Source organism: Colletotrichum chrysophilum, assembly GCF_026319265.1.
Source record: "Colletotrichum chrysophilum strain AFK26 chromosome Unknown scaffold_1, whole genome shotgun sequence".
Lineage (NCBI taxonomy): Eukaryota > Fungi > Ascomycota > Sordariomycetes > Glomerellales > Glomerellaceae > Colletotrichum > Colletotrichum chrysophilum.
In genome coordinates, this window is record NW_026517288.1 from 1,333,030 (window position 1) to 1,359,432 (window position 26,403).

At 55.8% G+C, this 26,403-nt stretch overlaps 7 protein-coding genes across 7 annotated transcripts; 3 read left to right on the forward strand and 4 right to left on the reverse strand.

Moving 5' to 3' along the window:
* Window positions 1-6,582: 6,582 nt before the first annotated feature.
* COL26b_000357 (uncharacterized protein) lies at window positions 6,583-8,596 on the forward strand (the record flags this gene model as incomplete). Its single annotated transcript, XM_053173327.1, has 2 exons — window positions 6,583-7,359; window positions 7,460-8,596. The coding sequence occupies 2 exons, from the start codon at window positions 6,583-6,585 to the stop codon at window positions 8,594-8,596; spliced, it is 1,914 nt and encodes a 637-aa protein (XP_053043033.1).
* A 3,560-nt stretch (window positions 8,597-12,156) lies between these two features.
* COL26b_000358 (uncharacterized protein) lies at window positions 12,157-13,560 on the forward strand (the record flags this gene model as incomplete). The annotated part of the gene is made up of 2 exons (XM_053173328.1): window positions 12,157-13,030; window positions 13,070-13,560. The coding sequence occupies 2 exons, from the start codon at window positions 12,157-12,159 to the stop codon at window positions 13,558-13,560; spliced, it is 1,365 nt and encodes a 454-aa protein (XP_053043034.1).
* Window positions 13,561-13,733: 173 nt separating this feature from the next.
* On the reverse strand, window positions 13,734-14,649 carry COL26b_000359 (uncharacterized protein; the record flags this gene model as incomplete). The annotated part of the gene is made up of 2 exons (XM_053173329.1): window positions 13,734-14,478; window positions 14,534-14,649. 2 exons carry the CDS (start codon window positions 14,647-14,649, stop codon window positions 13,734-13,736), a joined length of 861 nt encoding a protein of 286 aa, XP_053043035.1.
* Window positions 14,650-19,147: 4,498 nt separating this feature from the next.
* Window positions 19,148-19,973, forward strand: COL26b_000360 (uncharacterized protein; the record flags this gene model as incomplete). The annotated part of the gene is made up of 4 exons (XM_053173330.1): window positions 19,148-19,328; window positions 19,436-19,470; window positions 19,523-19,819; window positions 19,881-19,973. 4 exons carry the CDS (start codon window positions 19,148-19,150, stop codon window positions 19,971-19,973), a joined length of 606 nt encoding a protein of 201 aa, XP_053043036.1.
* A 1,049-nt stretch (window positions 19,974-21,022) lies between these two features.
* Window positions 21,023-22,419, reverse strand: COL26b_000361 (uncharacterized protein; the record flags this gene model as incomplete). The annotated part of the gene is made up of 2 exons (XM_053173331.1): window positions 21,023-22,210; window positions 22,261-22,419. The coding sequence occupies 2 exons, from the start codon at window positions 22,417-22,419 to the stop codon at window positions 21,023-21,025; spliced, it is 1,347 nt and encodes a 448-aa protein (XP_053043037.1).
* A 493-nt stretch (window positions 22,420-22,912) lies between these two features.
* On the reverse strand, window positions 22,913-24,571 carry COL26b_000362 (uncharacterized protein; the record flags this gene model as incomplete). The annotated part of the gene is made up of 1 exon (XM_053173332.1): window positions 22,913-24,571. The coding sequence occupies one exon, from the start codon at window positions 24,569-24,571 to the stop codon at window positions 22,913-22,915; it is 1,659 nt and encodes a 552-aa protein (XP_053043038.1).
* Window positions 24,572-25,040: 469 nt separating this feature from the next.
* COL26b_000363 (uncharacterized protein) lies at window positions 25,041-26,030 on the reverse strand (the record flags this gene model as incomplete). Its single annotated transcript, XM_053173333.1, has 1 exon — window positions 25,041-26,030. One exon carries the CDS (start codon window positions 26,028-26,030, stop codon window positions 25,041-25,043), a length of 990 nt encoding a protein of 329 aa, XP_053043039.1.
* Between the last annotated feature and the right edge of the window lie 373 nt (window positions 26,031-26,403).

Consider the following 26,403-nt stretch of genomic DNA (forward strand, 5'->3'; position numbering starts at 1 on the left):
GCGTTGAAGCCAAAATGCGCGGGCAGGCGCCGATCTTCCCGGCAGAATCCAGCGCACCACGGCTCCATCTGCTAGCTTGGTCATACCCGTCCATCTCTGCCCGTCAAGCGATGAGATCCTCGCAGCTCGCTGGCGGGAGCCGAGAACGAATCGACGTCGAGTCCATCTCTGCAAGACCGGTCTCAACTGCAGTGCTTGCTTCAATGTGTCGCCGCCGCGTTGGTGGTGGGATGAACAGAGCATGGCATGGCATGGCATGGCATGGCATATTGACGGGGCCCACGAGCTAATCGGGTCGACTGGCCGCAACGACTGGGCAGACACGCAGAATGCGACTCGAATCAAGCCCTTTTCGCCTCCCCAATCCCACCAGAAGACTAGCAAGAAAAAGGGTCCTCGATGAAGCCATGTTCAGTTCCCGATAGCAAGCCTCCCAAACCTCGACGTGGCAGTGGAGCCCCAACCTGCGAGGTAACGCAAAACAAAGAGCGATGGCTGCGTTCAGGAAAGATAGCTCACCCCTGCGAGGGAATCTGGAGCCTGGGCGCAAAGTCTCGCCAGGTGTTGCACACCGTACTTTGAGTGCGGCATGCCTCTGAACTCCCCGATTGGCGAAGCGAATTGTTGGGGCCTGCATTATCCAGTGCCAGTTCATCAACCCGCTGCCCTTCTCCGCACCGCAGACGCAGAGAGAAAGAATGAAGACAGCCCAAAGACGAACCGCAGACCAACAAGATGCGAGCGCGATCCACAACCCACCACCCATCATCGGTCGTTGCCCATGCCATCCCATCCTGTCGCAAAGCGCGAGACGAGAGCTGCCACTCCTGTTAGTGTTACCTTTGCGTCTACATGAGGTGGGGATTCCTCGAGCCAAGCAAAGGCGGCGACGGCGACATCTGAACAAACGTAACGAGCAGCAGTTGGAGGGGCTGGTTAAATCAGATTCTGGAGTGCCAGCTGCCATGTATCCGCACAGCATGCGGCAGAAAAACACACATACACACACACACACCTTGGACGATGGCCACGACTGCCGTCTTCCTTGCCATGTCGTGTCTCTCTCTTGAAGATGATTCGGCAACAGCTTCGCATTTGAAACCCCGACCAGCGCATACAACCGTAACATGACGGCCTGGCCCAATCTTGCCTCGTAGTGACCTGCGGCGCAAAACATCCCCGGCCACCCTATCTAATAAGCTCTCCGCCCGCGGATCGCAGCGAGCACCTTACCGCGTGTGCCTTGCTGCTGCTGCTGCTAGGCGCAGGCGGGAATCCTCGTGCGCAAACCAACTACCGTGCGAGCGACGCACCGAAGCTGCGCAGAGGGGGTCCGGACAGTTGAACGATCCCTTCTCTAGGTGTTATGTGTGTTTGAATATGGCTATACCGGACGGACTACAGCTCCAGCTTGACAGATGTTCAATATTTGGCCAAACTGTTGCGACGTTCTCTGTGGCTTTGTATTTCCCTCCGCCGCGCTCATATACTAGCAGAAGTAGCCGAGACGCGGCAGCATGAAACGAGAGCCTGGGGTTCATGATCCGACGGCATTGAAGCTTATGTTGATGCCAGTTACATTGCGCACGAACTCTTCCCTCCAAGCAGGCGAGCGATCGAGAGGGTTGACGGTTGAAACCAGACCAGACCGAGCTGAGCGAGCGGCTCTGGGTATTATCATGTTGAGCATCCGTTTATTTGCCAATGTGTTCCGCCTTGTCTTGTACGCATCAGGCCCGGCCTGCGCTTCGACCACCCTTCTCCGGCCGCCATCGTTCTTGACCTTTCGACCCCCCTGCTCCGCGAGACTCACGGCGCCTCGAGCTTGGCCGAAACGGCGATGCCATTGGCTCGCTGGGCCATGTGGCTCGCGACAGGTTTGTGTCGTCCTTGTCCCGCGCTCCGTGTGCCTGCTATATGTATATTCCAAAGTATGCGCGTGCCTGTATCGTTATCATTACCGCCAGCCGGCCTGCGTCTTGATTGCTACTGCGAACCACCAGGCACCTTGATCGCTGCGAGTTGAAGGTGTCGGTGGGCCTGCGTTGGGGGTTGTCTCACACGGGCGAAACAGCTGCTACCGCGGAGGAAGGCAAACACTGGAGCTCACGAACGGGCTGGCTCTTGGGGAGGGCCCCCAAATAGCTCGCAGATCATTTCACCTAATAAGACTACATTCTCCGCCTGACAGGCTGCCCGCGCTGTTCGGTCGCGGATATCATGGCACCGCCCAGCGCCGCCTAATGCGCTCATGGCGTTTGCGACATGGGCTAGGAGCCGTGGTTAGAAGCTCGCCCTCTGGAACTTGGAGGCATTGGATGGACGGCTAGGTCAGATAAACGGCTCCAGGATTGGGTTGGGGTTGGCGCCAAAACGCTAGCAGACGCCATGCCGGACCTGCAGTTCTGGCGTCGTCGCCGACGGGTGTTCATGTGTATGTATGCGTGGTAACAGTGGCGGTGGTAGAGCGGAACATGTACTTAAGTTGCCAGTGTGCCATCCGGGTAGGCCAGTCATGATGGAGAGGATGGGAATGGGAACAGGGTCGGCCGATGGATGTCTGGGGCTGGTGTAACATAGAAATGACAAGACCAAGTCGGCCGTCGCGAAATTGTGCCATCGCGGTCCTCAATTGTCAAGTCAGAAGAGGGGTGCTAGCCGGCCACGGAAGCACAGGTCAGGACGACATCCAACATCCATCTTCAAGTCACACACACATAACGGGGCATATGGCATATGGGACCTTGTGACTGGCGGGCGATCCGGCACCAGTCGCAAAGCGCAGATGACGGAGCTGATACGGGCCAACCTCCATACGAATGGAATGGCGAGGGGTGAACATGAGGGATGGCTCACGCGAGATGCCCCGACACAGATCGACCATGGCGCTCCGATTTCCTCCTCTTCGTGTGTGCGCAAACATGAATGCTTTCTTGGTTCGGGTAGGGTGGGATGGCGCGCTGCGAAGCGCCGCAGTTATCAATCCGAATCTTGCAGCGCAGGCGGGAGGGAGGGAGGTGGGATAAGTATGTACATATCCCTCGCAGTCTCTGGGTCTTGGCCCCAAGGCACGGCAGTCGAGTCGCAATCGGGTCCGATCTGGCGTCCTTGGCCCCTCGGAGGGTCCGGGTATTGGAGGGCTGGAAGCAGAAACGGCAAGGCATAATGTCAATCAGTTGAACTGCTGTCGCCGCGCCCATCTAGCGGAGTGTGTGAGTGTGTATCCGTACATACGAGATGTTGGCAACTTTTCAGGAAAGAGAGTGAGAAGTACTCCCAGGCGCAATGTATATCGCATCGCATCGCATTGGATTAAAGGTGAGCTGGACTCGATGGGATTGGTTGGGATCATGGATGGCCTGAAGGCCTGCGGGCATGGCCAGGATTGACGAGGTTTCGATGGCTCAGACCGGACAGGGATGGCTGGGCGAATTGGAGGAAGCGAGGAGGAACTGGTCTGGCGGTCCATGGATGGTACCCGTGATAAATAAGGTGAGGAGCAGGAAGGTTTTTTGCGTGTCTTGTTTGCTCGCGGAGACATGACGCTGCGGTCTTACTGGGGCGCCGGAGACCCGTGAAGCATATGGCTTTACCGTTCTGTCACTTCCTTCACTTTAGCCCTGTAGGCCGTCATTCGTTTGTCGGTGGCCAGCCTGCCCCGGTCAGTTGTTGTTCCTTCAGGTCGTCCGTTGCGTTGTTCTGCTGGCTGGGCTGGGCTGGGCTGAGCCGAACCGACACGAGGCATGGAAGCAGGGCAGAGTGCGATTGGTGAAGAGACATGGGGTGTGGTGAGGAGCGAGACAAGAGGGCCAAAGGGCCATATATTCCTTGCACATCATGGGGCGCTTGCTCGTCATCAGTTCGGATACCGGTGCGCACGTATCTGGTCGTTCCGGTGCGCCGTTACATAACCGTCATCAGGAAAGTAACTGGTTAGTAGCTGGTAGTAGGGTAAGGAAGACAGATGGGTAGGTAAAGAGGGAGACGAAACAAAAGTTCGCATGTGTGTGTACATAATGTAGCCGATGTTTTCTATTGCCTGTGTGAGCGTCCATATATGTATGTACCTTACTCGAGGCCAGGCGAAAGTGTACGCAATACATGGACACACAGCTGGACGGACACACAGCTGGACGGACACACGCGCGCACACAAACACACACCCACGGACGTCTGAAATTGTTCCGACAAGTCGACCAGTGGGCATCCTTGAACGGCAGGCTTTGGATGTAGGTATGCTATGCCACGAGCGCAGGGTAGAGAGAGTGTGTCTTGTGTCGAGATAATGTTAAACGAGACATCCAAGATGGAGCAGGACGGTCCTTAACGGGCAAAAGTCAGTCAATTGTCTGGCCCCTGTCCTCCCTAGACCTCGTGGACAGAGATTGAGGCTTCTAGAAGGCTGTAATTACCTTCCGGTGCGGCGAGAGGCCATCATATCCGCAAATAGGCACTCGCGAGATTTGATGGATCAACGCCAGCCCAGGCAAGGCAGGCAGGCAGGCCAGGCCAGATCTTGACTTGTTTGACCGCCTTCGCCTTTCCATAACTCCATTGCCTTTGCTTTGCGCCGTCCAGTCGTCTTTGGCCACCTCAGACCCTGTCCGGTCCAGCAGGTACCTACCTTACATAGTAGTGTCCGCTCTGCTGCGCTGCGCTGCCGTGCTCTGTATGGCCGGTCGACGGCTCCATTGCGACTTGCGCGCTGTTCGTTGTTCGTTGTTCGCTGTCCGCTTTGCCTGCTTGCTTGCTTGCTGCTGGCTGGCTGGTCGATGGGCGATGGTCGCTGACGCTGATGTGCGGCGGCGGTGATGCGAAGCGCCCTAAGTTGCGCAAGCATAGACGACTTCCGCCCCCGTCCGGCGCCCCCTCCTCCGGTCGCCCCTGAGGCCCTGGCAACACCTGATTTCCTCTGCAAAGACGCAGACAGACTGAAAGCATGATACGGAAGCGCAAAATCAAGTCGACAAGAGGCCCAGAGAGCGCCAGCGCAAATGCGCCTGCGGCAATGAGGTATCTGATTCACCAGTGAAGGTCATCTACCTCTGAGGTGGGTGGTACCTCACTTAGGTAGGTAGGGAAGGTAAGGTAGGTAAGGTACCTAAGGTACCTCTGGGCACCTCCCTCAGGGCAGGCGTGAGCTGGCCAGGAGAGCGCCGGGCGTGGACGGGACGGGCGGGTCCAGGTGCCACCCACTCTGCGGTGAAGTGCGGCAGGTACCCTGTTTTTCAAGGGAATTACTGGCCAAGGGCCCTGTATCTGGGGCGAGCTAACGAGCTGCTGTAGGGTCGGCAGGGTCGGTAGGCAGGTTGGGCCCCAGCCAGACTGCCCACCTCACCCTCAGCGCCTCCTGTTCCCGTCGTGCGAGGACAGGACGTGGCAGGTACCTACCTTACCTTACCTACCTACCTCCGTACTGCGTAGGTAAGGTAGGCTGCTACCGCGCCTGCTCCAGGCTGTCCGCCCCTGAAGCGTCGGAACACGCCTCAGCTGCTCCAAAGCTTCAGCGGGCACTATCACCTCACTACAGCGCACCACGCCCTGAAGGCGCCTGAACCGGACGAGAAACATTTGCACACAGTCTGGCGCACTGTCGTCCCCAACCGGTGGCCGGCAGTCTGGAGACCTGGGTCCTCCACAGTGGCTGCAGAAAAGACGTGCACCTTGGGCCGCTGGACTTGCCTTGCGCTCCATGTTAGTGAGCGCAGACCCAGCAAGATTGAACTGAGCTGCAACAGGACTGGACTGGACTGGACTGGTCTGGCTGGTCTGGCTTGGGAAACTGGAACAGCAGCAACTCACCGCAGACAAAATCATATCCTCGCCGGGCTCCTCTTTTTCCCTCTCATGCACACAAACCTGCGAATTGCCCACCGGATTCCCATCATTCAACACCACGGCCTTCGTCGAGAGTGAGTCTTATCCGTCCTTTTGGTCTTTGCGATCAAGGCTTCATGTCCCTGAGCACCCGTCCTCGTCGCATTCCCTTCCTCGTGCTTCTCTCGTTGCTCTATCGGTCCCCTCGCTGCTTCGCTACATCCGCTCCCCGACGCACTCCCCAGTTCAACCTCCTCCTCTACTCCTCTCCTCACCTCACCTCACCTCTCCTTCCTACACACATCTTCTCCTCCTCCTCCCAACCCGCCGACAGGTCATCATAACCGTCCAACCGATCCGTCTCTGCCTTCGTCGGCATTCCATGGCTAATCCCCTCCAGTCCATGATCTAGATTCTTCACGACTCCTCCTCTCCCCCCATCCCCCGACCGTTCGCTCCGGCAGCGTCTTGGTTAGATCGCCCCGTCTGGCGCTGACCACACGACGACACAAAGCGCTCGTTGCAACGCCTCTGATAGATCATTTGGAGCAAGACAGCTCGTTTCCCCTGTCGATCCGACTCGAATTTGGGCTCGTCGGCAGTCGGCCACCATTCTAGTCGACCGCCCACCAGCTCAGCTCAGGACCTCAACCATCCTGTGCCAAGTTCACGACCACCCTCCATTGCACCACCGCATCCTCCATCAACCCCCCTTCATCCGACCATCCTCCATTCAAATCCATCGACTCAATAACATACATCAAAATGACGAGCATGTCACCCACAAGTGCCGTCAACGGCCACTCGGGGCCCAACTCCAACCAGGGCAGCGTTTCGCCCCGGCAGACGGTGTCACCCAAGAACGTCGCATTTGAACTCCTCTTCACAGAGTCACCACAATACCGTGCGCGACTCCCTATGCGAGTTCAAATTTACCCTCACGACACCACTGACTCCATTGTCACCACCGTCAAGAACTTTTACGGTCTGTACTCGGGGCCGACCGGCTCAAAGGGCGTCAGCTTCGAGGATGACCAAGGCATAACTCTCATCGCCAGATACGAGAACTTCCGCGACAACATGGTTGTCTATGTCAGAGTCATTGAGGAACCCCCTTCTTCCACTAGCCCTTTTGTCCCGCCCTCTACTTACCAACATGCTCCTGTCGGCGCTCCGCCACATTATGGGGCGGACGGCTACCCGACACTTCAGCCTCCGCATCGCTTTGGCCATGAAGTCTCCAGACCCTCATCTAGGACCTCTCGGAAGCGCAGTCCGTCGCCCAATGTCGGCCGCGGCCGACGCAGCGGCTCTGCCAATACAACCTCCAAGAAGGGTCGATCTCGCTCCTCCAAGAACAGAGATACTGGCGCCAATGGCCACGCCGACATTTACAGTGACAGTGTCAATGGTTACAGCAGCGGTGACGGAGCCCCTGGTTCTAGCTCTAGCAGGGTCAAGGAGCAGATTGGCAACACCGAAATCAGTGTCGAAAACATTGTAGAGGGTGGCCGACGCAAGCGAGCCAAATTCGAGAGCTCTGTAAGTTCGCCGACCGCTACTTGTGCTTCCTTATCAAGCCGTAATCTCTTCATACTCATCTCCCTCATCACAGGAGCTTCCATTGTTTGCGCCTCCGCAGATGCCGGCGGCCACGTCGAACCCCTCCGTGTCCCCTGCTCGTCGCAGCGAACCTCAGCGAGCTTCTTTCCCCTTCGTGCAGCCGGGCCAGAACCCCTTCACGAATCCCATCCCTCTGCAGTCTCCGCAGAGCCACAATAACGGATACGGTCATGGTGGGTACTATGCGACGCCATCTTCGGAGCGCCATGCTCGTGGCAGCATTGGGTACCCCGGACAGGGCAGTAACTATGGTGGCATGGGTGGAATCCTGCCGACTCCGGACCCCACTGTTGGCAGTTGCATGTCGGAGGAGGACAAGGATGTGGCTATCCAGCTTATGCGTCTGGGTGAAATGTCCAACATTTCACACGGTCGCACTTCCGCTTCTACCCTCGACGATACCTTCAGCGGTCGCGCCGATGCCGCCTCGTCCACTGGAGCCACTAGTGACGGCGACAGCGAGAGCGAGGAAGAGTGCTCGGCTTCCCAGCGCCAGCAGCTGGATGCTGCAGGCATCATGCGCAAGATGTACCAGACCACGGAAAGCCACTTCATCCCTCAGCCGAGCATCGAGACGAGCGGTGATGATGCCGACATGGAGGACGCTCCCGACGTCCCGGCCAACACGGAGCGCAAGCCCGAGGCTTTGAAGAACAAGACCAATCTCCCGGACGCCAGGCCCAAGACCCAACTGCCCGGGTCCAAGCCCAAGCCCAAGGTCAGCAAGGTTCCCCGTCCCACCATTGCCAAGCCCAAGAAAGCTTCCGCCACCGCGAGCAATGGCCCCATGTCACCTGCTTCCCTGCCTCCGTCGCGCAAGCCGTCAATTGCTTCTGCTCCCACCGTCCCCGGTGCTCCTGGCGAAGAGGAGCAGCTGGATCTCTCTGCCAAGCCTCGTTGCCAGCGATGCCGCAAGAGCAAGAAGGGCTGCGACAGACAGCGGCCCTGCGGACGATGCCGCGACGCCGGCCTCAGTGCCGATCAGTGTATCAGCGAGGACGAGGGCAATGGTCGCAAGGGTCGCTATGGCCGACACATGGGTGTCCCCATTAAGAAGGAGGACATCACCAACCCCATGCAACCCATTCTCCTTCCAGCTGCGCCCATCTCCACGACGGCCGCTGTCGCCGACAAGAACAAGAAGAGGAAACGGTAAAGCAACCGTGTCTCGCAAACGATTTTCCACCCTCGGTCACTCGGCGTAGCGCCGGTACCACAGAGGTTCAACACTGTCTCTACCAGGATGAGGATATTGGCCTGCCGGTGTTTGGTAACAGCAATGTTTAACAATGATTGGGGAAGCTTGGACTAGCACGCCACTGAGTGCTATCTACGGCTGCAGTATGAGGTGGAGGGATTCTTGATTTCTTTTCTCTACGGTCTGGTCACATAAGACCACCTGGCAAAGGGCGGGGGATAAAGACTCGGCGGGGGGTTAATCGGGGTTTGCCGGGTGAGGACTGTCAGTCACACTCCTTTTGGCGTTTCGGATCTGTTTTATGGGAAGCGGTGTTTTTTTGCCGTTTACTGTTTCTTTCTGTTTTGTTGCGCGCATCATGTTTTTCTGTCTTGCTCTATTTTCTTCAATGCTGGCGAAGTCGTGGCGACAGAGAGCTACAGTTTTCGGCGAAGTTGTGCAACTGTACGATGTGAAGGGCGACGGAAAGTTGAAAAAGCAAGCGGACGTGTTGGTACACAGGCATGAACACGCGCGCATATCCATGTGCGCCTGCGCCTGCGTCTGTGGTGGTCAAGGGATAAGTCGGGAGAGGGATGTGGGATAGGCCGGAAGGGGGAAGGACAAACAAAAATAAGGCGGTTTTCTGCGACTTGCAGGCGAGAGACTGTTACGGGGCTCGCGCATGGTTCAAATTGTCCGCGGATGAGGATGATGGGAAGAATCGCTCGCCTGCAGTTTCGTGCTACGTTGTTTCCTATATTGGTGAGGAGGTGGGAGCTTGCGCACACCGAGCTTCACCACTCCTATTTCTGTTGAGCTTTTTCCTCTCTGGATTTTCCCGTTGGAAGGAAAGTGTGGGGGAAAGGGAGAGGCGATGCGGCTACGATACGACTGTTTTTCTTAGTGGCAAAGCTTACTACAAAGAAAGGCCAAGTAAACAAAAAAGACATTGATCATCAAAACATGTTCCGGCGTGATGCGACCATCGGTTGAAGTTGGCGACGGCGCAAAACGGAATGCGCTGTCGCACCGTCCCCGGGGCGGAGCGGGGGAGCGTCACAACGGAAGTCGTTGAAAGATGGCTGCGGGGCTAAGCCCAATCCGACACTAGCGCGCGGTTCTCGCCGTTGCATCCCGTTCCGGCTCGGCCAGGGAGGGGAGGGGTAGGAGGTTGGTGGCGGTGGTCCTTTTTTTGTGGCGGGCGCGCAAGACGGCGGTTCCTCTGCACAGTGTGTGGTCCGTGCGCAGCTCGAGCTGGCGCGGGCTGGCACCAGCTCCTTGCGCCCTGACTGGCCCGCTGGGGGAAGGGGGGCTTCGCGTGAAATGTTAAGGCGCCTCGACGAGGTACTTCCGCTGGCGGGGTGCACGGTGGTTCGGCGCATGTGGTTCGGATTATTACGTCATTTGTCGAGAGAACCCCGCACTCATGGATAGCTCCCCGCATTGACCTTGACAGTGTTGAGTGTTTAGGGACTTTCGACCACGATTGCTGAAGAACTGCGATTCTTGTGCGGGATTTCGAGCAGCCCAGAACAGTTACGCTGTGCCGGTGTATGCACACCAAGCAATTGGAGCTGCAACAGATTATGGATGCTTGATTTGCGCAGTTGATTTGCTCCCGAGCCCGCTACTAGCGATGGAGGCGAGCGAGTTACGGATTGGGTTTTGGATTGAGCGGTGAGTTGGGATTTTTCTGCGCTGCGCAATTGGGTGAGTTCGGTGCGTATGGGCTGCGCGTTGTTTTTGTTGTTGTTGTTGTCATGTTTGTTTACTTTTACTCGTTTCGGAGCACAGTACGGTATGCTGGTTGGTCGGCGGGCATGGCCTTGCGCCCTTTTTTTAGTGTTTAGAGTGCTGCGCTCTGCGCTTCTGTTTCACTGGGCTTGATGCGCGAATCCCAACTGCGATTGCGTCCCCCCTCCTCCCCTCTTCCCGCCCCTTGTTTTTTTGCTTGACAGATTGCGCTGGTAGACAGGCGGTGGCGAAACACGAAAAAAAAACGTCAGGTCCCCATTGTTATCCCAACGAGCGGGGGGAAATGGAAGGGAAGGGAAGGGGGAGAGCAGCCGTTTCGCTCATACCTGGAGGATCATTTCACAGTGCGTGGAAGCTTGCTTTGCGAGAGGAGTATTTTGTTTGAGACAGATTGCCAGCGACGGCTCCTCCGGGTTGGACGGCACGATAAGCTGATGCGCTCGTCGCGCGGCACGGCGAGCGCGGAGTCGTGGGATGACGGAGGTGAGCAGGCCATGGGGCTGGCAGAGGCGCAATTGGCCCAGGTGCATGGAGCGAGTCTCATCGTTGTTATTATTATTGTCGTCGGGCCCGTATCGGCTGAGAAGGGACAAGTGGTGTGCGTTGTCTCTGATGCGACGTGATAATAACGCGCGTGTGCGCTTGCGCCGTGCCGCGATGCGATGCGATGCGATGCGATGCGATGCGACAGAGTTGTCTTGCTGTGCGATGGGGAATGTGAATGCGCTTCGCATCCGATTCGGCGCCGACGGTGTTGGATGTTTTGTGGGGCGGGAATCCGTTTGTCCTCCGCTCTCGCTGGTGGTTTCCGTGAGTGTCGGAATCCTGCGCCGTAAAACTACTATGGTTAGATACCTGCTTATGCAAGCAATGACGGTTGTCGGTTTTGTTCTGTTGTAATATCGGAGCTACTATTTTACGGACACTACAAGAGTCGGGCACTTCCTGTGCATCTCGGCGGTGTTCTTCACGATGCATTTAAGCTTGCCCAGCAAAGTTGATGGACAATTTACACCGAGTGTCAATGCAGATAGTCCTAGCCTAGACCAGTTGGTTTTCTAAGATATGAGTGGTTGCTTGACGGTAAGCATGAAATGGCCTACACGACAGCTGCGGAGACGATTCAGCGACTGATAAGGCCCGTCGAGCAGCTCGCAGGACTGACGGTGAGGACGGGAGCAAATAAACCCGCCAGTCCGACATCCAAGGCAGCCTACAGACTACCGGGGAATAGCAGGCCTTTTATTCACCGGTGTGGTTTCACGACCTGGGAAAGTCACCCCGGGATCCTCACGCCGACGATAATGGCGGGCGCTTTCCGTCGGCCACCCGCTATCTTGCCGAGCGCCGGATGGCGCATAGCTTGTCTGCTAATGTAAGGCGCAAAGGCGCAAGGCGTACAAGACGTGCGCCCAGTCGCAGAAGAGGAAAAATGTCGAAGTTTTTTTCGTGGGGTCCGCTTCCGACCGCCGCAGCGGGAATAAGCCCGGGCCCTACTACCGCGTCCGTTTCTCAGTCTCTCCGGTACCTTTCGGTTGACGGGAGGGGCGATCTCGGCCGTCTGTTTTTACTAATACAAAGCTAGACTCCCACCGCTTCCAGCATCTTTGGCCACGACGATTATATAACTTTTCCGATCTTTTTTTTGGACATTGTTGAACCGCTTTCTGGGCCACATATTATTGGGATAAATTCCTTCGATGGACTCCATGAACTTTTCGAAACAGACGTGTAATCATTTCAGCAGCTCCAAGTAATCAGCAGCTTGCTGTCGTTTGACAATGACCGAAACGACAGACATCGTCCGGAGCACCGTTGACGGCCCCGGACCGGCCAGCAACTCGGACAAGTGCCAGAATGGAGCGACAACCACAACTGCGGGCGCGCCTGACGACGTCCGAGAATGGTCCGCCGAGCATGACCTGGTGTACCCGGAAGGAGGATGGACAGCATGGTCCCAGGTCCTAGCTGGCAACATGCTGAACGCGCTGGCATGGGGCTATCCGGCAACGTTCGGCGTCTACCAACTGTACTATACTGAGAAGCTGCACTTGCCGTCAGCCCAAATATCGTGGATTGGCTCGATTCAAATCTTCCTGACGTTTGCCATTTGTACAATCTCTGGCCGCCTGACGGATGCGGGATACGCACGGCAAGCGGTTCTCGTGGGCTGCACTGTTGTCGTCTTTGGCACCTTCATGACGAGTTTGTGCACCACATACTGGCAGATCATGCTCGCCCAGGGAATATGTACCGGTATGGGTTTGGGGGTGTTGTTCATGCCAAGCGTCGCCATCATCGGATCATACTTCAAAGAGAGACGATCTCTCGCGCTGGCCATCTCAGCCACAGGCACTGGCGTCGGCAGCTTGATCTTTCCCTCTACACTACAGTACCTTATCCCCCAGGTCGGATTCCCATGGGCTGTGCGCTGCTCTGCCTTCGTCGCACTCGCTGTTTCCATCATAGCAAACGTTTTGCTGCGTCCCAGACTTCCGCCCCGAAGATCTGGCCCATTTGTCGAGTGGGGAGCGTTTCGAGAAGCGCCCTATATATTGTTCGCGCTGGGTGTCTTCCTCTATTTCATGGCGCTGTACTTTGGTTTCTTTTATGTGAGTCTTCTGAACTGTGTGGCACTTATTCCAGGCGTCAAGCGTTAATCGTTGCGGTAGATCAACACGTACGCCCGAAAAGTCGTGGGCTTCTCAACGACGGAGTCTGTCTCTTTGCTTCTGATCACCAATGGTTTGGGCATCCCTAGTCGGCCAGTAGTTGGATACGTTGCCGACCGCTACCTCGGCCCAATCAACACCTTCATGCTGACGACGTTTATTCTGGGCTGCATGGAATTTGTCTGGATAGGGGTGAAGACGAGGAATGGCATGTATATTTTCAGCGTTTTCTTCGGCCTGTCCAACGGAGCAGCACAGGGCGTCTTCGTAGGCGCTTTGGCAAGCCTGACGGCTGACCCGCAGAAGATGGGGACGCGGTTTGGTATGATTGCGACGTTGTCCGGTTTCGCGTCTTTAGCTGGACCTCCAACGGCCGGTGCCATCATCGACAGATCGGGAGGGCAGTATCTCGGAGCTCAGATCTGGGGCGGAGTGGTGATCATCGCAGGCTCGCTGACAGTAGGAGCGGCGAGGGTAGCCAAGGCGGGGAAAGCTTGGGGTGCCAAGTTGTAATGCCAGTTGAAAGACAGAGGCAGGCGGACTGCAAATCATATGGATGGTCATGGGGAATGGTATCTTGATAGAAGCGGGTCATAGAGCGACTCGGGGGAAACCCAAGCACATGTGGGATATGCGTAAGGTAGAATGAACATGGTTGATTGCGACATGAGCCACGAGTCTTAGCTCTATCTCAATAACTCGAGCGCTTCGGAAAGCAACCTCGCAATCTGCTTGCCATCTTCCCAGACAAAGTCATGATCGTGGGTAAGGTTCTTAATGACTGTGCACTCGACACCGTCATTCCTCAGCTTGGAGGCCATTCCATCAATCTCGGGCTCGTCGACCAGCGTGTCATCGGGGGACCAAGCCAGCATGATCAACGGCTTTTTGGGCAATGCTTCCTTGAAGCTTCCGGGAAAAGTAGCGGGCACAACCTTGTTCCAGGCTGACTGATCGTTGCCAAAAGCACCAGCAATGAACTGCGTGTAGTTTTCGTCGTGACGGCCATTGAAGGCATTCAGCTCATAGATGCCAGAAATTCCCACAATGGCCCTTGGCATTTGTACGTCGGGTAGAGGAGCGGCGCCGAGGGAGGAAGATCCCATGGGGAGCTGAAGGGCGAGTGTAGCACCGGCCGAATGGCCCATGAGAATGTAGCGGTCCTGAATATTGTATCGGCGCTGGAGGAAGGCGAGGGCCGACCAGATGTCACGGAGGTGGTCCGGATGTTGAGCGCAGCGGAGCTCCGCCGGCGCAGTGACAGCGGGGTCTTGCGGGAAGAGGGGGTGCGGGGAGAGACGGTAGTCAATGCTGATGAAGCCGCGGATCTCATTCTTGGGAACAGAGGAGGCCTTGACGATTTCTCGGATGGAAGGTGTGAAGTCCTGGAAGGTCTTCCGGGGGTCTCGCCAAGCACCACCATGGATCCAACTAGTCGAATATGTGAGCTAGCGAAGCTGTCGTGACAAGAACGAGTGGCACTCACACGACCCAGTATTTGGACACATCGTCAGTGGCAACAGGGTACTCCCAGACGCCTAGCTTCTGAAGCTCATTGTCGGGAGCATAATGATGCTCACTATACTTCAACGAGACCGGCATGATGAGTTCCAGTTGAGGTCGAATTATTGTCGATGGGCGGGCGTCTTGTCGCAGTTGCTGTGAGATCAACGCTGGGTGCAACCAGGTAGAGCACCTGGAGAGAGAAAGCGAGAGAGCGATAAGCCGCAACGCAAGCCACAAAGCAGACCTGAGGGGGGAACGGTTCCGAGAGTCTGGAATTCTCCGGGATGAATGCTTGGCAATGGTCGTCGAGGCTTCGGGATGGTGAGACGCTGCGTCAGGCGTCAGTGCGACCGGTTGTTTTGTTGCGCGCGACTTTCTTCACGGTTTGGCGGTGGTTGCTGATTGGAGTTCAGCGATAGCGAACCTCAAAGAATGGAAAGTATGGGTGGGGTTCCGTCTTGCTCTGGCCGTCCAGTCTCCGTGCTCCCGTCCCTGCATCGGCGTCTGAAAGGAACCGTTTCAGGTCATCCCAACTGGGGAGTGGCAGCCGGCGCACGGAGCACTTCCCCGTCCAAGTTTCCGTAAGGTACGGCACCTGCCCACAGTTCCTATACCTAGGTACCTTAGCTATAGGCACCTTAGGTGGGCGGGCACCTTACCTTGCCTTTTGGTTCATCTTTCCTCGACCTTTCAAACCCAGATATCAACCTGGGTGTGTTGACTCCCGTTGTGCCAGTCCTCGGATAAAGGGGCATCTTATCACGTCAGTTGTCAGTATTCCTCGCTCGCCAATCGGTATTTGCTTCGTCCCAACCCCATCACTCGACAAGCCGCCTCGTACACTCGCTCCACAAGATTCGCCAAATCGTCCACGCAGATCAATCGTGACTCTGGACTGGCGTGGATCTGAATCTGCAGAGAACGTGAGGCTCAAGCGCATACTACGTAAATAAGTCGCGGCCAGCCGCTGGGTTACACCCAAAGTGGCACAGTCTGGCGACGCCATCACATCAACGTCGCTTTGGCTACTCTACGGGTAGCAGAGAGCCGCAAAACGCCTTTACCAACCTGGAACGTCAGCATTCATGCCATTCGGACAGCAGTCCCGTTTGTTGGATTTGCGATGGCCTGATGGCGAAAGGATGCCGGGCTCGGTTAGGGCATGTTGGCCGTTGGTGCAGCGTTACATTCAAGCATCAGACAACCCTCGTTCAGTCGTCCACGGGTGACACCATCGATTCTACCACAAGCCTTAACACGCAGAGCGGCAGACCGGCGCCGGCTTTTCGTCCCGACTATGCACGGCAAAGCTCGCGCATGCCATACTGCGTACACCAACGTCCCGAGTTTTATTCAGGGGGGAAAGACATGAGACCGGCATAAGGAGGAACATGGTGGAGGGCAGAGTTTGATGTTTTAATATCCGGGTGATGATCTGAACCAAACTTCAACGAGTCCCTTACTTCTGCCGAGGCCACAGCAAAACTCTCGGGCTTCGCGCAGCTCAGTCACTGTGGAACCGGACCAGCGAATGTTGAACAGGCCTCGGCCGAGACCTTCCAGATTTCACAGTGAGGAGCCGCGAGAGGTTTCGAGATGTGGGAATCGGATAGGTATCCGCAGGGCCAGCCGCCAGCCCACATACCTTGAACAGGCGACATGCACATTCTTTTTCGGAAACAGAGGCCCTTGGAGGCTGACACGACTGCTCATGGGTAGCGACTCCTCCTGCCTATTCCTTCTGTCTGTCCACCGCCGCAGATGGCTCGCGTCGGGCTCTCTGGCACCATCGGCTCCTCTGACCCCAAGCTGCCGGGGTAGGTGGTGCTGGCCGCGGTCTGGACGCAACTGAAGTATTGTGGTACTTGCTCACGTGCTGAGAGCTCCAGAGAAAACCAAGTCACTCCTGCGGCCGCTCTCGCAGACGAGAAGCAAGACAACATAACCGGCGCTGGACACAGACGGTGAAGAAGATGAAGTAGGGCCTTGGTTTGAAGAATCATTCGACCTTCGTCATCGTCTTCTTCCTTCCATTCCGCTTCTAGAGCCAAGTCCGTGCCTTGACCCCGTTGTCCTTTTTTTGTCAATCGACAGATGCGAACCACTACTTAACACAGCGATAGCACTCGCCCTGCAATATTGATGAGTTCCACATTCGATCCTTCGGGCGTGCAAATTCACTCGTACGCGCAACTTTTCCTGCAAGGCACAAGTCCATCGTTAATGGTGGCGGAGGACGCGGGACCCGACTCTCACACCAGGCCACATACCAGACAGCATCGCCCATGATCCATCACCGAGAATGAGGGCAACCGGGTATTAGATGCCCTCCTTCTCCGAGTCCTGGCCACCCTCCACCCCCGCCGGACCACCTGTCACTGACGGCAAGCTTTTGGCAATCTCCCATCTCCAGCATTCGTAGCTGACGGGCAGTAGCGAAATCTCCTTTCCCCAAGACTCATCAATCAAAATCAATACTTGCCAGCACGCTATTAACCGAGAGCGGAGCGGCGTTGTTTTGTCAAGATGCAGCAAGGACCTTTTGTTGGCACCAGCACAACCTTCACAGACCCTAGGACATGATGGTGGATCACCTAGCAGGCTCCAGAATGTCTCCGTTCTCGAATTACCCCGAATCGAAAGCGCGGTTCTCTTCATCTACCGGCGGCCCTGCTCATCTGCGATTCATCGACACATGCAAAAGTGCTGTCGCCTTTGAGGTAATACGAATCAGCCGTCGAATGGATGAGATGCAATGGTTCCTCGGTTCTCTGACGATCCGGGTCCATCCCCGCCCAGCTCGGGATGGACACCAACAAGTCGCAACACACACAGCCCAGACAGGGGTAGGCGCGTCTTTTTGCTTTTGCCTTCTCGGTTTCTTGGCTTTATTGCAGCTCTCCCGTCCGCTGTCTCCATCTTCAATGCTCCCGCGACCAAACTTGTGTTACGTCCAAGTTGCTTTTTGATCTTCCACTGGCCAGCTTACAACGCGGGAAGGGCAAGGAAGCCAACCCCCCTCCCTCCATGGTTGAGTTGGATTGCATGCGAACGCCGACCGGTTTGCTACCCAAGCTTGAATTGTCCAACTAGACGTTGCCGCTTCGTTGCTTCTTGCTTCCGCCAACTACATCGTTCGGGTCGTCGTAGCCGACTGCTTCACGCAACTCGACTGGCTTGCCAGATGTCCTCCCCCTCATGATGCCGCGCCAACCTCTAGTGCAGTTTACCCTCGTCGGCGTGCCTTTACTACACTTCAGCAATTCGTGCGGTTCACTAGCGCGCATTATATTGCACGGCTGGTGTCCAGGGATGATCCAAATCGCTGGGTCCGACCAAAGATTCGTCTGTCATGTCTAGCGGGCCATTTTCCATGTTTTGACCCAGAGCCGTCGGTCCAGAATCGATCCTTGACTTCTAGCTTGATTGCTAGGCCCATCGTGACGGGGATGAGGCCCGGTCGACGCCAACTTAAGGTAAGTGAGAGATGAACAACATCGGTCAAGCTTAGTAGCTTGCGGCGTTGGTCCGTCAATGTCTCGCGGGGCAGCACCGGGTTGCCTTGATGAAGATTTTATCTCTAGAGTGAATGAGATCTCGGCTAACGACTGTTATCCTTCCTGTTGTTGGAACAGGTTTGCTGCAGATGTCTCAGCAGAGAAGAGGCACAGCAACACGCCACCCCACACTGGGTTGCCTGTTATTGTTGACCATGACAATCTCTTCCTTCAGTCATTGGCACCGATGTGCACATCCCAGAAAGGGTGCGAGGTGCTCGAACCAACGAGACAACCTGCAGACAAGGCTAGTTCGTTTCTCTGTGTCGTCGGGAGGGTACTTCTGTCTACCCGATCATGCCTGGGCCCGGGGTCTCCATCGCTGTGCGTCGTTCCTGCAGCCCTCATCACGTACTATGTGTAGGTACGTGAGACGGACGCAGTTGCAAATTACAGCCGCAGACTGTGGCCCGGCATGAGTAGTGTCAGCGATTACAACGCGTTTCTTCGTCTTCCATCACGCCGGAAACGCAAGCTGTAGTCATCGCTACCGGTCATGAGCTTCCTCTACCCACATCGACCAAAATCAGTCGTCTGCTCCAACGTAGGGAGCCTTGCAATCGCCTACAAGCCTTCACACCCTCTGCGTACCACTACATGCACAAAAAAAAAAAAAAGTACAGAAACTACGAGTCAAAGAAGCCAAAATTCCCGCCTGGCCAGGTCTCTGAAGTCCCACTGACTCTCTTCCCTCCTTCACCACCATCACCATGCAGCCGGACCAGACTGGCGCACGTCTGTACCCCCGTCGCTCTCCACATGTCGACCCTGTCCTACCGGGGCCCATCTCCGGGGGTCTCAGACTCGGCGACCCTCTCTCGTCCGCCTTGAGCAAGTTAGGATTCTAGCCCATGAACCCTTTCAGTCCGAACCAGGACGACCCCTGGCAGTCCAGCACCGTCTATCGTAGTTGATCAGCTTAAATCCCATCGGGCCGCATATGTTACCACCCCAGTCTGCTTCCCTTCTCTTTCCTCTCGTTTGGCCATGCTCTTCTCCCATTGTCATTCCTTAGAGCATCGCAGTGCCACAGCCCTATGGCTGAGGTAGACTTGTCAGAGAGCAATGGTGGTGCTCTTGTAGCCACCGCCGTTACATTCCTTATTCTCTCTTGGTTCTCTGTCGTTCTCCGCGTCTATGTTCGTGCTTTCATGACCAAGGGTTTCCAAGCAGATGACTGGCTCATGCTTGTTGCCCAGGCAAGTCTCGCCTGCCCCAGTGCGTGCAGTGATTTACCCTAACCAGATGGACGAAGGCAATCTTTACCCTTTCTTGCGCTTTCATTCTCGTGGGCGTGCGTGATGGGCTAGGCCATCACAACGTAGCACTCCAGCAGAAGGAAGAGATATCGGCTTTAATGGTATGCTACTCTTGGCGCTTCAGTAAGCATCCAGTCTAACATTTATGTGCAGTACCAAGCTCTCGCCACGGCAACATATGTCCTTAACATGCTCTTCATCAAGCTGAGCATCGGGTTCTTCCTGTTGCGACTGTCGACTTCCATGGTTTACAACTGGATAATCTACGTCAGTTTGGCGATTATTACTGTCTGGAGCACTGTTATCTTCTTCTGGAATATATTCCAATGCTCTCCGGTAGAGGCGCAATGGGACTACACAATCTTGAACTCCCAGTGCGTGTCGCCAAACGCGGTTGTTGCAGCAGCCTACTCAATCAGCGTCATGACTATCCTGAGCGACTGGCTTTACGTGAGTTCAGTCTATGATTTAATGGCGTTTATATGTACAAAAGCAATTGCTGACTTTGCAGGCTCTGATTCCTATCCCTCTTATCTGGAATGTCAAGATGTCGAAGCAGGCCAAAGCTACCGTGATTGTGATTCTTGGCCTGGGTATCTTGTAGGTTGACCGAGCCTCCGTAACATAGACGCTGAGCTAACAGGTCAACAGCGCTAGCATCGCCACGTTGATCAGACTCAAGTTCCTCGCTGACCTGAGCGACTTGAGTGACATTTTATGTAGGCTGTCCATCCAGCCTCGGACATGGATCCGAGGAGCCAGTATAAGTCGCCCACGCATAGATTATGCTGACCTCGCTTATAGTCATGGGAACCGACGCCATGGTGTGGACTCTTGTCGAACCGGGCGTCGCAATCGTCGCATCGAGTCTTGTTACCATCCGACCTCTCCTCCGAGCCTGGCGACTCAGTGGATTCACATCTACCGACCGAACGCCGGGAATGAGCAACATGAGCGGGGGCATGAGATCAGGGCCCATGAGATCGGGAACAACAAGGTCGGTGCGCCGCCCGCCTGGGTATGATCTCGACGACATCGATAACATGGAAATGGGTGGCTTCGGAAAACATGACGGCGAGATCGGCTCGATGCCTCGGGAGCCCACATTCGCGGCTGTATCAAAAGAGGTGGATGGAGGACAGCTCACACCCGATTTCATGGCACCGCCGGACCGGAGAAGGGCGGACGTCGTCAAGAGCGAGATGTACATTATAGAAGGAACGAATAAGTCTGGGAATACCTGGAGAGGAGGGAGCGGTTCTCCGAGCGCATCTTCGGTGGAACTCGACGGCCTTGACGCGCAGAGCCAGCATAGCGGCCGGGTTGGTCTTGGGAGGAGTAATTAAAACGAATTGGAGAGAATAATCCACGACGATGTCGACATTATCAAACTTATGCTATATTTATACGGGACTCACGGCTAAAGGGGACATCCCGCTTCATCTGGGGGAAAGTGGTTACGGCCGCGAAAGGCGGAGGAATCGCACAAAATCTTGGGTATTAGTAGGCCAGGGACTTCAAAAATAGAGAGTGTAGATGTGTTTTGTATTACATGATTTCTACGCGACCACCTCCGGCCAAGATCAATTTGGCCAAACAACGATACCAGACGCTGTGAACTGAATAGCAGGCAATACCAGGCTGGTTCAAAACTCAGAATGGATCCTGTTTGTACGCCTTCTCAGATTCCGCGTATGCGTCATAGGCATACAAGAACCTCTGTATCTCAGGACAGGTCCACCGCGAAGGGAAGCCAGGTTCGGGTCCCTTTCCGGGCTCTAGCGACGCCACCATGACCTCGTCGCGATGTTCTTGCTCTGGGCCATCCATCATATGAAAGTCATCACGCTGGCGGAAGGATTCCATGACGATGCGCTGGCCACGGCCTATGCGGAGGCTTTGATACATCGCCGCCGCCGCAGGAAGTTGCGCGGCCTTCGTCTCTCGGCTGCTCACTTTTCCAAGGAGATATCCCAGAACAGCTCCATCTTCCAGGGACGAGTTTGCGCCTTGTGCGAGGTAAGGAAGCATCGGGTGACAGCAGTCTCCAGCCATGAAGAATTTGCCTTCGGGACTCGCCCATTCCTCCAGCGGCTCGATCCAGCAGAGCTTCCATTTGTGTACACTCTCGACCTGGTCCAGAAGCTTGCGCAAGAGTGGATCCCATTTCGAGAAGAGCGAGCGCATCTCCTCAACGTCGCCCACGACCTTGGTTGACCCTTCGGGGAGGTTGTCGGGCGACAAAAGACCGAGGTTGAGCATGCGGCCTTGCTTGACGGTATACGAGACCCCATGGCCCTGCGGACCGATCCAGAAGTTAACCGTCTCAGACTTGATGAACGCCTCGAGCTCCTCTTTGTGGGGGCCTTTGAGCGAGTCGATAGGTATCGCAATGCGAAATGCCAGGTCGCCGGTCAGCGCGGGCGGGCTGGGACGGCCGAGGAACTGAGCCCGGGTGGTGCTCCACATGCCATCTGCGCAGACGATAACATCGCCTGACACGATGATGCCAGGGCCGGACTTTGAGTCGTCCTCTATCGTGACTTCAGCGCGGTCGAAGTCGACAGAGACTGCTCGGGAGTCCAAACGAATCTCGACCCCGAGCGCCTCGCAGCGATCGACGAGGGCGCGCTGTAGCTCGACGCGGTGAAGGCCCCAGAAGGGATGGCCGTAGCGAGCTTCGATTGTTTGTTGAAGTTCGGGTTCGTGGGCAAGGAGGCGGCTGCCGTCATAGCGGTAGACGGAAAGAGTTGAAGGGAGGGTCGCGAGAGGTGCCAGAGCCGGGTAAAGGCCCCAAGCTTCGAGCAAGCGGGTTGCGTTGGGCGTGAGTTGTAAGCCAGCCTGGGAAGTGTAAGCAACAGAGTGTCTCGTGGGGTTTGAAAAATGCGCACCCCGACTTCTTGAAGCTCTTTGACCGTCTCGAGTATTGTCACTCGGTGGGATGGCTTCGCAATCTTGGTCGCGAGAGCTGTCGCAAGACCCGCCAGACCGGCGCCAATGATGACGACATGCAGAGGTCTCGACGCAGCGGACCCCGATTCTCTACTCATCTCGGACAGTTGAGGGCATTCGCGACTTCTTGTCGTGAATTGAATTGCGGTCGTAAAGCTTGGGGGCTTAAGGGTCGCACAGCGCTTAGACTGATCTTCTTCTCTTTGGGTTCGTCTCCTCTTTCCAACACCACCGCAAGGAGCAAGTGGTGGTAGAAGGAAGGAAAACAGACCATTTCGACAATAGGGATGAATCGTACGCCGCAGTAAGCGCTGTCGTTGTGGCTTGGGTCACGGAGTATACGCGGGTTGTGGGGAAGGCCGACGGGACGACGCCGTCCCTCGTGTTCGTCCCATTAGCTACAGTCCGAACTAAAGTAGGGTAGGGTATCTTTCTGTCCTTTTTGGGTGTCTATCCGCTTTCACCCCGTAGCCCCGGTACATCTGTACATCTGATCAACGCAACGTGCTTTTCCTTTTCACCAGGTATGTCTTGCGGAACTAGCCGCATCCAATGACGGTGCGTGCAGTGTAATCCTCATCTGGATGTTCCTCAGCCCGAATCTTCGGGAATAACAAGATCCTCCGGATCGACAACCCATTCTTCCTCATCGCCCCAGGTCGGAGCGAGAACGAATCTGCCCATGATCTTGCCCATACCAATACTATCACCGCCAACAACTCCCTGCCTCGTTTTCTCGTCCGACTCCTCCACAATCACCGCCGTCGTCAAGAAGTTCATACCTGCGGCAGGACTGAGCTCCAAAGTGCGGCCACCCCAATCCAACTCGACTTTGCCTGATTTGCGGACCTTGAGTTTGCCCATCATGCCAGCTTGCGAGACGAGCTGAGAAACATCTGTAAGATCAATATTCTTGTCGACTTCTTCCGTCTTTGGCTTGATGTTTTCATCCGATTTGGTGAGATCGACCGATCCTCCGTTCGGCTGATCGAGCATGACAACATCGTCTGGCTCGGGCTTGACCTTTGGAGCGGCAGAAGGATGCAGTGGCGGAAGGAGAGGGGGGAATTGGAATAGGTAGAGTCGGCCATCCTTGTCTTGCACAGCGCCATTCTCAGGTGCTTTTGAGTTCTCGTCCGAGACGGTGCCCAACTCGCTCAGCAGGAGCTGCATGTCCTGTGCGATCATGTCCACCTCAGGATCAGCCAATGCCTTCTTGACCTTCGGTTCAGGTGTAGGCTTCTCCTCAGCCTCGGTGTCTGCTGACTTGACGATGCTGAGATCGACCTCCATAGCACCTGACTCGGCTCCCGGCTCTGCCTTGACCTGAACCGCACCTTTGGGTGCTGCATGCCAGACCTTCGTCTCCTCGCCGACCTGGGGCGTAGGGCCAGACCATGGGCCATCTTCGACCCAGAGACTTTCTTCCGCCTTGCCGTCTTCAGCAGCCTCGAGCTCAGCTGTTGTCGCAATAACCTTCTTTTCTTCCTTTTTGTCGATTCGCGCGATGCCCATGGGCCAGATGTTATCGGGCTTTGAGTTCACCAGGGCTGCCGTCGCTTCGTCATCGGAATCGGGTTCTCGGTCAACCAGGTGTCCGGCGAGTCTATCGGCATTGATTCTAGCTTCGCGATGACCAGTTGCCTCCCCAAAGGCACCCCGTTCGCTCTTAGCACGGCCGCCTCCGCCGAAGAATCCACCGCCAGAACCACCACCGCCGCCGCCACCTCCCCATCCGCCAGAGGATCTTGAGCCTCCTACGACCGAGTCAGTACGTTGACCCATGAAATTTCCATATGCAACCATACCTTCAAAGTGTATTTGCGAGAAAGGGCCACTTGCAACGGCAGTTCGGCCCATCATTCCGCCTCTGCCCATGGCATCTCCTCGAGCTCTCCGACTGCGACCGCGGGAACGAGCTTGAGCGCGAGCCTCTGCCTTGGCCCTCGCATTATCTTTGTCCTGCTCTTGTCGAGCGAGGACGTCTCGCGACGCCTCATCTCTGCGGACGACTCTGGGTCGAAATCTGCCTGCCGAGGTACCTCGTGTGGGTTGCCGCGTTGCGGGCTCGGATCTGGAGGGTGTGACGGTTGCTGAAGCGGTTTCAAGGGCCGAAGAAGGTCTCGAAGGCGGCGCAGGAGTGTCGCCGCTGGGTGTAGAACTAGAAGCTTGGCGGCCTCCTCTGCCTCTGGCGGCTCCTCGTCCGCGGGCTCTGCTGGCGCCCCGAGCCGGGGTAGTACCCTCGGGCATTGTGATCGGCTGCTCTATGTGCTGATTGTGGCTCAGAAGAACAATGAGTGGATGAATAAGTATGGTACAAGAGAAATTGTCGGCCTCGAGTCTTCTGGTAGGGTCGTCGAAGTCATGAATGAAGTCTGTATGTCTCCAGCAAAAAAAAAAAAAAAAAAAAAAAAAAAGATGGTTGATTACTTAGCGCGGTGGGGGACTAGGTAAGTAAACGTCGGGCGCCTCGTAATTTTTAAGGGAAGTTCCAGTCGAGGTCCTGCACGCATGGTGGGGTGAGTCAACCACCCCGCGCGGGTCGCAGTCGCAGTGAAGACAACAGTGGGCTTACCAGGTTCCAAGGTATGTAGGTATGGAGGGGTAGTGAAGCTCGTGAGGACGGACATTCAACCAACGTCACCTATTCTCGATCAGCTCGAAACAATGATCTTGGATTGTTTTCTGGATGGTTTTAAATATTTGAACAAACACACCTTCACTTCACACACATCAACGCTTGCTCTCCGAAGATTCTGGTAATGTTGCCTTCCCGGGATAACATGCTTCCAATCCACAAGCGGCCGGCCTCGACAGTGCTCGCTCCAAACTTGACAATGACACAACCCCGTACTCTGGCCGCTGACCACAAGATGCTCTGCTTCGTTTCCATTTCTATGCGCTTCAGTCGCCACAACTCAGCCTCGCTCAGATTGCTTTCCTCTTCCGCGCGCGCCTCTGCAGACCTGAAATCTCTTGCGCCCAAGCGGGGTAGTGCTGAAAACTCGTCGAGGAAAAAGTTGCCAACAGATTGCATTTGCGGGCCGCGAAGGATGAGAGTACCAAACAACCCGTTGCCATGCATCGATTCTCGCAATGATCTCCCGACCATGCCCTGGCTGTTCCTGTCCAAAATGACTGTGTCTCTCACGAGCAGACGCTTCTTGCTTCCTGGGGTCTCTGAAGAGGACCAAATCTCGTTGCGCCCAGACCATTTGACGAAACTCCAATCCTCGCCTCGCGCCGTTCTGCCTTGTGTCACCCAATCCAGCAGACACAGAGAGGCAGTCGGTGCTGTTGTAAAGATTTGGGTTTGTTCGTATACGCTTCCGTCAAAGGGCTGCACAGGATCCGGCAGGAGGCAGAGACCGGCCTCTTCGCCAATGTTGACCTCGAGCTTCTGGCGCGTGACGACGTCAGGAGACGGTGATTTGAAGATCTTGGTGTGACCCTGGGTGACAACACCGAGCTTCGCATGTGGCAGCACACGCATAGACAGGTTCACGCTGTCGCCTCCAACGAGTCCGCCGCCATAAGACAATAGGAACACCAGGACACATTTCTGGTTGGCCGCTGGGGAGGGGGAGATGAGTTTCAGTGGATACTGGTATGACATGGCCTGCAAGCCCGAGAGCCCGTTTGGCAATAACTGAGCAACGATTTCGCCCTCCCCAGCAGCCGACGAGGACTTCGGGAATGGCGAGCCCATGGTTGCTGTTGTTGCGGCGTAGAAGTCGTTGATCGCTATAGGGGCTTGTCAGGAAGAGTCCGTCAGGTCATTGTTGATGCAAGAGGCACACGCGATTTCGGCTACCAAAAGATCATCAGAAGAAGCCGACGGAACAAGCAGCAGAGCAGCATTGATCGACCTGGTCAATGGCAAGAATGAGTATGTTGCTCACCTGAAGTGTCCGTTATTAGGTCTAATATAAAACGCCGAGGTTCTAAGGTTGCGATGCCGGCCTTTAGATTGCGCTGACTTGCATTTAGCACTTGGTAGACTTTGCCTGGTATCTATCTACCTTAGTGGCATTGAAAAGTCAAGTTGCGGAGCACGCACAGTTGCCGTCACCCTGACCCCT